Source organism: Triticum aestivum, chromosome 5D, assembly GCF_018294505.1.
Source record: "Triticum aestivum cultivar Chinese Spring chromosome 5D, IWGSC CS RefSeq v2.1, whole genome shotgun sequence".
Taxonomy (NCBI): Eukaryota; Viridiplantae; Streptophyta; class Magnoliopsida; order Poales; family Poaceae; genus Triticum; species Triticum aestivum.
The window spans coordinates 378,171,614-378,184,654 of record NC_057808.1 but is presented as its reverse complement, the minus strand read 5'-3'; the positions used below and the strand labels follow the sequence as shown (position 1 = coordinate 378,184,654).

General features: G+C 45.8%; 2 protein-coding genes across 2 annotated transcripts; both read left to right on the top strand.

The window, feature by feature from the left end:
• Nucleotides 1–8,596: 8,596 nt before the first annotated feature.
• Nucleotides 8,597–11,239, top strand: LOC123121917 (probable polygalacturonase). The gene is made up of 3 exons (XM_044542010.1): nucleotides 8,597–9,290; nucleotides 9,716–10,047; nucleotides 10,382–11,239. The coding sequence occupies exons 1-3, from the start codon at nucleotides 8,737–8,739 to the stop codon at nucleotides 10,867–10,869; spliced, it is 1,374 nt and encodes a 457-aa protein (XP_044397945.1). The 5' UTR covers nucleotides 8,597–8,736; the 3' UTR covers nucleotides 10,870–11,239.
• A 597-nt stretch (nucleotides 11,240–11,836) lies between these two features.
• On the top strand, nucleotides 11,837–12,631 carry LOC123121918 (uncharacterized). Its single transcript, XM_044542011.1, has one exon. The coding sequence runs from the start codon at nucleotides 11,953–11,955 to the stop codon at nucleotides 12,310–12,312; it is 360 nt and encodes a 119-aa protein (XP_044397946.1). The 5' UTR covers nucleotides 11,837–11,952; the 3' UTR covers nucleotides 12,313–12,631.
• Nucleotides 12,632–13,041: the final 410 nt, after the last annotated feature.

Sequence of the window (13,041 nt, the reverse complement as noted above, 5' to 3'; positions counted from 1 at the left end):
AAGTATCTTTTAAACTGTAACTCCGATTTTAACATGTTATATATGAAATTTGATTAGAAAAATGTGTGAAATCTGAATATCATGTTAATTTTACCTGTTAAATATTTTTTAGATATTGTTTTGGAAGCAAACTTATAAATATAGCGCATGATCCATTTTTCTTTCGTACAGGCGGCGATCCGGGTTGCAAATAAACACCCACTATAGTCATATAGTGAAAAGAAAACATCGAGAACTACACATGCATACCTCTGAATACATCGCATGGGAAAACAACAGATTTCTCATCGCGTGTGTGAGAGAAAGCGAGAGAGAGGGGGGGAGATGGAGGGGAGAGAGAGAGACGTCTTAGAATTAACCACATTCAAACACGTTTTGGTTTGTGTGAACACTAAGGCCATCGCCTGCGAGGGTGAGAAGAAGGATAAGCGGCAACACAAATATGATGCGTCGCTAAAATAAAGTAGATGGACCTATTGTGGTCTTGAGTGATGGTTGTTCAGTTAAGAGTGTGTGTTGTGTTTTTTTTCCCGTTGCAACGCACGGGCTCTTTTGCTAGTTGATGCTAAAAGATGCAAAGTTGATAATGATAGTGCAACATATTTGTGGCACTGCCGTTTAGGTCATATTGGTGTAAAGCACATGAAGAAACTCCATGCTGATGGGCTTTTGGAATCACTTGATTATGAATCACTTGGTGCTTGCGAATCATGCCTCATGGGTAAGATGACTAAGACTCCGTTCTCCGGAACAATGGAGCGAGCAACTGACTTATTGAAAATAATACATACTGATGTACGCGATCCGATGAGTGTTGAGGCTCGCGGCGGGTATCATTATTTTCTGACCTTCACAGATGATTTGAGCAGATATGGGTATATCTACTTGATGAAACATAAGTCTGAAACACTTGAAAAGTTCAAAGAATTTCAGAGTGAAGTGGAAAATCATCGTAACAAGAAAATAAAATTTCTACGATCTGATCGTGGAGGAGAATATTTGAGCTATGAGTTCGGTCTTCATTTGAGACGATGTGGAATAGTTTCGCAACTCACGCCACCTAGAACACCACAGTGTAATGGTGTGTCCGAATGTCATAACCGTACTTTATTAGATATAGTGCAATCTATGATGTCTCTTACCGAATTACCAATATCATTTTGGGGTTATGCATTAGAGACAGTTGCATTCACATTAAATAGGGCACCATCTAAATCCGTTGAGACGACACCATATGAACTGTGGTTTAGCAAGAAACCTAAGCTGTCGTTTCTTAAAGTTTGGGGCTACGATGCTTATGTGAAAAAGCTTCAACCTGATAAGCTCGGACCCAAATCGGAGAAATGCGTCTTCATAGGATACCCAAAGGATACTGTTGGGTACACCTTCTATCACAGATCCGAAAGCAAGATATTCGTTGCTTAGAATGGATCCTTTCTAGAGAAGGATTTTCTCTTGAAAGAAGTGAGTGGGAGGAAAGTAGAACTTGATGAGATAATTGTACCTTCTCCCGAATTGGAAAGTAGTTCGTCACAGAAATCAGTTCCAGTGATTCCTACACCAATTAGTGAGGAAGCTAATGATGATGATCATGAAACTTCAGATCAAGTTACTACCGAACCTCGTAGGTCAACTAGAGTATAGTCCGCACCAGAGTGGTGCGATAATCATTTCTGGAAGTCATGTTACTAGACCATGATGAACCTACGAACTATGAGGAAGCGATGATGAGCCCAAATTCCGCGAAATAGCTTGAGGCCATGAAATCTGAGATGGGATCCATGTATAAGAACAAAGTATGGACTTTGATTGACTTGCCCGTTGATCGGCGAGCCATTGAGATTAAATGGATCTTCAAAGAGGAAGACATATGCTGATAGTAGTGTTACTATCTACAAAGCTAGAATTGTTGCAAAAGGTTTTCGACAAGTTCAAGGTGTTGACTACGATGAGAGTTTCTCACTCGTATCTATGCTTAAAGTCTGTCCGAATCATGTTAGCAAATGCCACATTTCATGAAATCTAGCAAATGGATGTAAAAAACTACATTCCTTAATGGTTTTCTTAAAGAAGAGTTGTATATGATGCAACAAGAAGGGTTTTGTCAATCCTAAAGGTGCTGACAAAGTGTGCAAGCTCCAGTGATCCATCTATGGACTGGTGCAAGCATCTCGGAGTTGGAATATACGCTTTGATGATTTGATCAAAGCATATAGTTTTATACAGACTTGCGGTGAAGCCTGTACTTACAAGAAAGTGAGTGGGAGCACTACATCATTTCTGATAAGTGTATGTGAATGACATATTGTTGATCGGAAATAATGTAGAATTTTCTGGAAAGCATAAAGGAGTGTTTAAAAGGAGTTTTTCAAAGAAAGACCTCGGTGAAGTTGCTTACATATTGAGCATCAAGATCTATAGAGATAGATCAAGAAGCTTGATAAATTTTTTCAATGAGTACATACCTTGACAAGTTTTTGAAGTAGTTCAAAATGGAACAGTCAAAGAAGGAGTTCTTGCCTGTGTTGCAAGGTGTGAAGTTGAGTAAAGACTAAAAACCCGACCATGGCAGAAAATAGAAAGGGAATAAAAAGTCATTGCCCGTGCCTCAGTCATAGGTTCTATAAAGTATGCTATGCTGTGTACCAGACCTATTGTGTACCTCACCATAAGTTTGGCTAGAGGGTACAATAGTGATCCAGGAGTGGATCACTGGACAACGGTCAAAATTATCCTTAGTGGTATAAGGAAATGTTTCTCGGTTATGGAGGTGACAAAGAGTTTGTCGTAAAGAGTTACGTTGATGCAAGCTTTGACCCCGATCTGGATGACTCTAAGTCTCGATCTAGATACATATTGAAAGTGGGAGCAATTAGCTAGAGTAGCTCCGTGCAGAGTATTGTAGACATAGAAATTTGCAAAATACATATGGATCTGAATGTTGCAGACCCGTAGACTAAAATTTCTCTCACAAGCAAAACATGATCACACCTTAGTACTCTTTGGGTGTTAATCACATAGCGATGTGAACTAGATTATTGATTATAGTAAAACCCTTTGAGTATTAGTCACATGGCAATGTGAACTAATCACATGGTGATGTGAACTATTGGTGTTAAATCACATGGCGATGTGAACTAGATTATTGTATCTAGTGCAAGTGGGAGACTGAAGGAAATATGCCCTAGAGGCAATAATAAAGTTGTTATTTATATTTCCTTATATCATGATAAATGTTTATTATTCATGCTAGAATTGTATTAACGGGAAACTGAGTACATGTGTGAATACATAGACAAAACAGAGTGTCGTATGCCTCTACTTGACTAGCTCGTTAATCAAAGATGGTTAAGTTTCCTGACCATAGACATGTGTTGTCATTTGATGAACGGAATCACATCATTAGAGAATGACGTGATGGACAAGACCCATCCGTTAGCTTAGCACTATGATCGTTTAGTTTATTGCTATTGCTTTCTTCATGACTTATACATGTTCCTCTGACTATGAGATTATGCAACTCCCGAATACCGGAGGAACACTTAGTGTGCTATCAAACGTCACAACGTAACTAGGTGATTATAAAGATGCTCTACAGGTGTCTCCGATGGTGTTTGTTGAATTGGCATAGATCGAGATTAGGATTTGTCACTCCAATTGTCGGAGAGGTATCTCTGGGCCCTCTCGGTAATGCACATCACTATAAGCCTTGCAAGCAATGTGACTAATGAGTTAGTTGTGGGATGATGCATTACAGAACGTGTCGGGGATATATCCCGCGGTATGACCCGGCTGGAATTGGCGACTCACTGGTGACCCGCCCGGAGCTTGGCGATTCACAGATAACCTGCCTGATCTTGGCGACTCATTAGTAACCCGGCGGGCGGGTCAGATAGAAGACTAGGCCCAAGGCCCAGAAGGCCGGCTCATGTTATGGTGGGCCGGCTTAAGAAGGAAGGGATGACGAATATTTCCTTTACGAGGAAGCAAGACCCGGACTTGTAATTAACTTGTAAGAGAAGATAGACTAGTCCTAGTCCTACTAGGACTCCACATGTAACCCGCCCCTCTAACTTATATAAAGAGGGGCAGGGCTCCCCAAGAGGGACAAGGAACAAGAATCAATCTCTAGGGCTAGACACCGAGAGCCGGTTCCCGGCGACTCTCTCATGAGCATAATGAGACTTAGCCTCAAACAGCATGTAGGGTTGTTACCGGATGATGTTTCCCGGGGCCCGAAGCTGTCTAAACCCTTGTCTTGTGCGTTGATCCGCCCTGCGTCTCTCATCCCAATCAACCCCTCTCAAGCTACTACATAGATGCGCTGGCCTCACGACTAAGTCCTTACACCTAGGACATCTGACGTGTTAATTCCACGACAGAACGAGTAAAGAGACTTGACGGTAACGAGATTGAACTAGGTCTGATCATACCGACGATCGAATCTCGGGCAAGTAACATATCGATGACAAAGGGAACAACGTATGTTGTTATGCGGTTTGACCGATAAAGATCTTCGTAGAATATGTAAGAACCAATATGAGCATCCAGGTTCCGCTATTGGTTATTGACCGGAAGTGAGTCTCGGTCATGTCTACATAGTTCTCGAAATCGTAGGGTCCGCACGCTTAACGTTTGATGACGATCGGTATTATGGGTTTATGTGTTTTGATGTACCGAAGGTTGTTCGGAGTCCCGGATGTGATCACGGACATGACGAGGAATCTCTAAATGGTCGAGACATAAAGATCGATATATTGGAAGGCTATGTTTGGACACCGGAAGGGTTCCGGATGAGTTCGGGCATTTACCGAAGTACCGGGGGGTTACTGGAACCCCCTGGGGAGTCAATGGGCCTTATTGGGACTTAGTGGGAGAGAGGAGGAGGTGGCAGGTGGAGGCCCCCCCCAGCCCAATCCGAATTGGGTGCCCCCCCTTTCCTTCCCTCTCCATCCCTCTTCCTTCTTCTCCTACTCCAACAAGGGAAGGGGGGAAACCTACTCCTACTGGGAGTAGGACTCCCCCCTTGGGCGCGCCCTATGAGGGCCGGCCCTCCCCTCCTCCACTCCTTTATATACGGGGGAGGGGGCACCCCAAGACACACAAGTTGACAGTTGTCTTAGCCGTGTGCGGTGCCCCCCTCCATAGATTTCCACCTCGGTCGTATCGCTGTAGTGCTTAGGCGAAGCCCTGCATCGGTAACTTCATCAACACTGCCACCACGCTGTCGTGCTGACGGTACTCTTCCTCAGCCTCAGCTGGATCAAGAGTACGAGGGACGTCACCAAGCTGAACGTATGCAGATCGCGGAGGTGCCGTGCGTTCGGTACTTGGATCGGTTGGATCGCGAAGACATTTGACTACATCAACCGCGTTACTAAACGCTTCCGCTTTCGGTCTACGAGGGTACGTGGACACACTCTCCCCGCTCGTTGCTATGCATCACCTAGATGGATCTTGCGTGTGCGTAGGATTTTTTTTTGAAATTACTGCGTTCCCCAACATAAACTATCGAGTAGTCATCAGCTTTGCTCTGCCAGACGTTCATAACGCCCGGAGTTGCTCCTGCAGCGGGTCTTGCACCTAGTGGTGCTTCCAGGACGTAATTCTTCTATGCAGCAATGAGGATAACCCTCAAGTTACGGACCCAGTCCGTGTAATTGCTACCATCATCTTTCAACTTAGCTTTCTCTAGGAACGCATTAAAATTCAAGGGAACGGTAGCATGGGCCATTGATCTACAACAACATAAACATGCAAAATACTATCAGATACTAAGTTCATGATATGTTAAAGTTCAATTAATCATATTACTTAAGAACGTGTGCAAATAGACATCTCTCTAGTCATCTAAATGATCACGTGATCCATATCAACTAAACCATGTCCAATCATCACGTGAGATGGAGTAGTTTTCAATGTTGAACATCACTATGTTGATCATATCTACTATATGATTCACGTTCAACCTTTTGGTCTCAGTGTTCCGAGGCCATATCTGCATATGCTAGGCTCGTCAAGTTTAACCCGAGTATTCTGCGTGTGCAAAACTGGCTTGCACCCGTTGTATGTGAACGTAGAGCTTATCACACCCGATCATCACGTGGTGTCTCAGCACGACGAACTGTAGCAACGGTGCATACTCAAGGAGAACACTTATACCTTGAATTTAGTGAGAGATCATCTTATAATGCTACCGCCGTACTAAGCAAAATAAGATGCATAAAAGATAAACATCACAGGCCATCAAAATAACTGATATGATATGTCCATCATCATCTTGTGCCTTTGATCTCCATCTCCAAAGAACCGTCATGATCACCATCGTCACCGGCTTGACACCTTGATCTCCATCGTAGCATCGAAGATCTTTATCGGTCAAACCGCATAACAACATGCGTTGTTCCCTTTGTCATCGATATGTTACTTGCCCGAGATTCGATCGTCGGTATCATCATACCTAGTTCAATCTCGTTACCGGCAAATCTCTTTACTCATTCCGTAATGCATCATCCCGCAACTAACTCATTAGTCACATTGCTTGCAAGGCTCATAGTGATGTGCATTACCGAGAGGGACGAGAGATACCTCTCCGATACATGGAGTGACAAATCCTAATCTCGATCCATGCCAACTCAACAAACACCATCGTAGACACCTGTAGAGCATCTTTATAATCACCCAGTTACGTTGTGACGTTTGATAGCACAGAAGGTGTTCCTCCGGTATTCGGGAGTTGCATAATCTCATAGTCAGAGGAACATGTATAAGTCATGAAGAAAGCAATAGCAATAAACTAAACGATCATAGTGCTAAGCTAACGGATGGGTCTTGTCCATCACATCATTCTCTAATGATGTGATCCCGTTCATCAAATGACAACACATGTCTATGGTTAGGAAACTTAACCATCTTTGATTAACGAGCTAGTCTAGTAGAGGCATACTAGGGACACTCTGTTTGTCTATGTATCCACACATGTACTAAGTTTTCTGTTAATACATTCTAGCATGAATAATAAACATTTATCATGATACAAGGAAATATAAATAACAACTTTATTATTGCCTCTAGGGCGTATTTCCTTCAGATCGAGGGAACCGGTGGCCACTGGGGAGTCGAGCGAGAGAGAAAGAAAAAAACAGGCTGACCCGATGTTTTGTGTGTGTGCAATGGTGTTCGGCCCGAGATGATGGTCGGATGTCTCATGTCTCCCCATCGGCAGGTGTTGTTGAAACTCTGGTACATGGTATTGTTGCCCTTTGTATCGTTGAACTTTCTAACCAAATTAGCTTTCCTATGTCGGTCAAAGTGGTGCCGGAGCGGTGATTAGCTCGCACCTCCTCTACGCACACATCCATAGAATTGGTATGCGCCGCACTGTCCCAGTTTACTTTGGGTCCCTTGGGTTTTTCAACTTTCTCCATCTACAACATATATCCATTAGCACATACACTGATCCATCTATCGACCAAGCAGCAGCAAAAAAGAACCAAACGTATGCACCATTCGTTATACATTTGAACATTGATAGTAGCCAAGAAAATTTACATGCAGATCCTCTATTCATAGTAGCATGGACAAGAGCACCATTCATCCATTTAGCAAACAAGCAACTAACAAATCATCTAGCAATCGTTTTAACAGAGACCATTGACACGCAGCCATCAATTTACCACCATTGGCATCGGCCATCAATTTAACAGGGAGGAGGTCAGAGGAGACGGGGAGCCGAGGAGGAAGAGGAGCTCACCAGAGAGCGGGGAGGGATGAGACGGCCTCAAGTGAGCTCATGCGAGGGCAGGGCGAGCTCCAACAAGGCAGGGCCGGAGCTGCTTGGCGAGATCAGGCGAGCTCCGACGAGGGCAGGGCGGGAGGTGCCAGTGAGACCGAGGCGGCGTTCGATGTTGGAGGCGGTTGGGGATCGAGGGAACTAGTGGCGGCTGGGGAGTCGAGTGAGAGAAAAAAAGGGGCTGGCATGATTGTTTTCATGTGTGCGATGGTGTTCGGCTCGAGTGGAATATTCTTTTTTTGGGGTTGGTGGCATATTGGATGTAATTCCAAGCTCTAATATAGGTAGTGACTTAATTTAAACCGTTTTATTTTGCAGGAGCTCACAATATCGCTAGAATCTCATGGGTTTGAGCCGAATTTTCATTACACTGATTCTGATGATTCTTGGATGATGTTGGAGAAGCAAGTCGGAGTTCTTTTCAGCTTATTGATTCCCCAGGCTCGGTTGTTGAGAATCACCTTAAAAGAACTAGCTCTAAGTGTGTGCTCCTCAAAAATAAACACTGATGCTTAATAAATTGGTTTATTCCTTATAAGCGCCTTGCATTATACAAGACCTAAATATCCGGCTTCCATAAGAACGGGTCTGCAGGTACTACAATTTCAAGTGCATTTTACTCATTTAAGCAAGTCAAACACCCCCTAAAAAAAACAAGTCAAACACAGCTCCCGATCGATTCGCGCAAAAACAACCGGTCCGACTCCGATCAGCTCCCAGTCAGCACTCTGCAGCAGCTTTATCCGCTCACCCCCTTTCAGCAGCAACAAACCCCTTTCTCGCCCCCACATCATCTTCCTCCTCCCCCCTGCTCCTGACGGCGACATGTCCTCCGATCCAACCGCAAAAGCCGAGCCTTTCGCGTGCGGTTCCTTCCCACCCCATGCTCCCACAGCAGCTCCACCATCGCTAGCTCGGAGACGAGCACACGAGTCACCGCCGCAATGGCAGCGCCCCCTCTCCTCCTGCTCGCGGCCCTGCTGCTGCTGCTCCCGGCCGCCGCGCGGCCCGCGCCCGCCCGCGTCTTCTCCGTGGCGGACTACGGCGCGGCGGGCGACGGGTCGCGCTACGACACGGCGGCCATCCAGGCGGCCGTCGACGCCTGCGCGGCGGCGGGGGGCGGCCGCGTGCTGCTCCCGGCGCCCGGGGACTACCTGACGGCGACCGTGCGCCTCCGCTCGGGCGTGGTGCTCGACGTGGCCCCCGGCGCGCGGCTGCTGGGCGGGACCCGCCAGCGGGACTACCCGCCCGAGTCGCGCCGCTGGTACGTCGTGCTGGCCGAGAACACCACCGGCGCGGGCGTCACCGGCGGCGGCGAGATCAACGGCCAGGGCGGCGCCTTCGTCGTCACGCCCAGCGCCCAGAAGAACATCATGGTCAGCTGGAACGCCACGGGGGACTGCCTGGGCGACGAGTGCCGCCCGCGGCTCGTCGGCTTCATCAACTCCAAGGACGTCGCGGTCCATGACATCACCCTCAACCAGCCGGCCCTGTGGTGGTCAGCTCTTCTTGCTCCCTAGCTTCGCTCTGATCCAACTCATAGAACATACATTGGCGAAACCTCTGGACTGATTGAACAAATGTAGTGTAGTCATGTAAATGCGCTGACTTGTCTAATCCTTTCACTCTGAACTCTGATGATACTAGAAGCACACACATTCGCCTTCAGCTGCTGTTATTAGTTGTTACTACTTGTTGTCGGTTCACTCGAGACAGAACGATACTATTTGGTAAGATTAGCAATCAGTTCATAATGATACTAGTAGTTAACCAACTACACACATTTGCAATCAGTTGCTGTTATTAGCTCTTACATGTTATATGTCCACTACAGACTTTAAACACACTTTGGTAGAATCACTGAACTAGAAAAATGAAAATTTCTTTCAACTGTTACTTGATATATGCTTGCATTCTCTGCAGCCTGCATCTTGTCAGGTGTGACAACTCGGTGATCCGCAATGTCTCTATATACGGGGATTTCAACACTCCTAACAATGACGGAATTGACATCGAGGATTCAAACAACACGATCATCACCGATTGCCACATAGACACCGGAGATGATGCGATCTGCCCAAAGTCTAGCACAGGGCCTGTTTACAACTTGACAGCAACAAATTGCTGGATCCGTACTAAATCGTGCGCTATCAAATTTGGAAGCGCAAGCTTTTTCAACTTTGAGAAGCTGCTCTTTGACAACATTACTATAGTTGATTCGCATCGAGGACTTGGAATGCAGATCCGTGATGGAGGTATTTTTTTTTGCTTCCAATTGTCAATGAACTATCATACTATCAGGCGGCATAACTGAATATCTTATTAAAAAAACTGATATGTTGATTGCCACTTTGAGGCATTGGGGGTGGGAGGGGGGGTGGGGGGCACTGCCCCGGCTCCCCTCCTAGGCCAAGCAAAGATAATAATTAACAGGTAGTGCTTGGGCTTAAATTTGTCTCTGGATAAAGTGTTGAATTGGTTTGGCACCTTGAAATTTTACTTAGCAGTGATCCTATGTTGTACTTTGAGCTATTGCTTTAATTAGTGTGCCATTTAAGCATCCTGATTTGGAGATACATAATTTTGCAGGGAACGTTAGTGATGTGACATTCTCAAACATCAAAATGCGCACTAGGTACTACCATCCTTCATGGTGGGGGAGAGCTGAACCGATCTACATCACTACCTGTCCAAGGCACCCTGATTCCAAAGAAGGCACCATTTCAGATGTTCGTTTCATCAACATCTCGTCAGTATCAGAAAACGGTGTTTTCCTGGCTGGATCGAAGCACGGCTTGCTTCGCAACTTGAAGTTCCAGAATGTTGACCTGACCTACAAGAGGTGGACAAACTACACTGGGGGCCTGTATGACTACCGACCTGGGTGCCAGAAGATGGTAAAGCACAGGACTGGCGGTATGATGCTGGAGCACATCTCAGGCCTGGAGGTTGACAATGTCAGGATGAGATGGTCGAGAGGAAGCCTGGAAGGGTGGGACGTTAACCCGCTCCTCTTCCGGCCATCCACTATTGACGGGCTGTCGTTCCACGATTGGCAGTCGCTGGATGTTCAATAGCGGACCAGCTGAATCTCACCCTTATCCACGATGAATAAGCCACGATTCTTGTGTGATATCTTTAAATAAAAGATCCCAATTCAAAACAGCACACTTTGTTGATTTCTGCTGTCTGCAAACATGGGGTATTCTTTTGGGAAGTGTATAAATAAACGATCCAATCCCAAACAGCATGCTTTACTGATTTCTGCTGTCTGCATGTATGGAGAGTCCCTGTCTTGGCTGTGTTCTGAGCTTGAATTCAAGACTGTAGAAGCTGAGTCATGTGAGCCGATTTGCACTTGTCAGTACTTGTTCAAGTGAACCTTCCACCTAAAGTGGACGAATGATGAAGTTTAGTATGCTGTGACAGTTTGAGAGAGCTGATCAATGGCTTGTGTTTTGTCCTATTAGTTTTTCATACTCCAGAATCATTTCTCCCCTAACAAAAGCCAGGCCAAGTAGATGGAGCTATCATTCATTTTTCAGATTTGAGCGTAGAAGTTTCTAGAAGTTTTTGCTGATATATTGACAAAAGAATGCCTTAGTATTTTTTTTTGAGAGAATTTCATGTCAGTTTTTGTTTAAGAAATATGGCAGTCTTTATTAAATCACGACTTGCAAAAGTACAGCTGCAGTAATTAAGTGAAAGAACCGACCAAAATCTAGAAATAATTCACATAGCTATTAAAAAAAATCTTAAAGCATATTCTCGTCTATATATATATATAACACATAGCTTTTCTTTTGGGGGGAATGACACACACATAGCTAATATTAAAAAAATATGCTTGAAACATATTCTCATCTCATTTGGAGAGGAAATTCTATGTTTTTTTCGGCGGTCCCTTTTAGAACTAGTCCATATTTCTTTGAAAATATACTCGCTACTTCCAACCTCCGGCCCACTAAAGATCACCCCACTTCTTCCTAGCATAGCCCAACACTGACCAAGTCCAGCCCACTTACACCACTCTCTGCACTCTGCAGCGTCCACACCCCAGCCAGCCTCCTCGTCTCCGCAGATCAGCAGCCCCCAAATCGGCGACCCCTCTCTCTCCGATCTCCAATCCCCACCTCGCACACGCGCACCAACCGGGCACGATGCGGGCGATCTCGTCGGCGGCGGGAGGGATGCTGCGGGCGCGGCTGAGCGCGGCGGCGCGCCTCCGCGGCGGGCACGGCGACGGCGGGGGCCGGTGGACGACGCCCGGCCACGAGGTGCGGCCCAAGGGGTACCCGATGAACCGCACGCCGCCGCCGCCGGGCGAGTCGCGCAAGTGGGAGGACTGGGAGCTCCCCTGCTACGTCACCTCCTTCCTCACCGTCGTCATCCTCGGCGTCGGGCTCAACGCCAAGCCCGACCTCACCCTCGAGACCTGGGCGCACCACAAGGCGCTCGAGCGCCTCCAGCAGCAGGAGCTCTCCGCCGCCTCCGCCTCCGCCGAAGCCCTGTCCGAGTGATCCGCGAGCGCGCGCCCCAGGTCTGCCTCCAAACCTAGGTTGCCTCTGTTCTGTTTTGCTTCCAATAAGGATGGTTGTGAACTTGTGATGTACCAATCTGATATTGATGGGACCTGGGCTGAACACTATATTTCTGTTTCTGTTTTGTTGTTGAAATTTATCTGATGATGATGGCAGATGCCGTATGCATTTCCAAATGCCCTGTCATGTCCCTAAACATTTTGGTTTGTCTCGGCGTTGTATTATCTTGTGTATCCCTTATTTATTTCCTTGGTCATAATTTGCCACATGCTTTCGGGAGCGTAATTAGTATTGATTATACCTGTCTCTCTTCGCCTGAAATGCCTTGTTGCAGAAAATAAATAAATCAGTTGTCGCATTGAACAGCTTGAAATGTTGCTTGCTTGTTAGAACTTACAAGTGAACCTTGCTTTTGGAGGGCTTAGGTATTGTCCCTCTGCCTTTTCTTTTCCAATGATGAGTGGACATTCTCTCGATAGAAGAAAGGTTACACGCGATATGTTACTTCAGTAAATGATCAGGACCTATCTTTATAGAAGAGACAGATAAATAATATGTGTAGATTACTAAATAAATTTGAGTCTTGGCACGTGCTGGAAGCTTGGCCTTTATTTCTACTAGATAAAATATGAACAGCTTGTTGAGCTAATGTTATTAAAGTAGAGTATTGTTTGAACATTTGTTGCAAATTGCGATGAACCATGTTGT

Excerpts from the sequence above, each read along its gene's own strand:
- LOC123121918 (XM_044542011.1), top strand. The coding sequence starts at position 11,953 with ATGCGGGCGATCTCGTCGGCGGCGGGAGGGATGCTGCGGGCGCGGCTG.
- LOC123121917 (XM_044542010.1), top strand. The coding sequence starts at position 8,737 with ATGGCAGCGCCCCCTCTCCTCCTGCTCGCGGCCCTGCTGCTGCTGCTC. Across the intron at positions 9,291-9,715 it reads AACCAGCCGGCCCTGTGGTG|CCTGCATCTTGTCAGGTGTG; the intron begins GTCAGCTCTTCT and ends CATTCTCTGCAG. Across the intron at positions 10,048-10,381 it reads AATGCAGATCCGTGATGGAG|GGAACGTTAGTGATGTGACA; the intron begins GTATTTTTTTTT and ends ATAATTTTGCAG.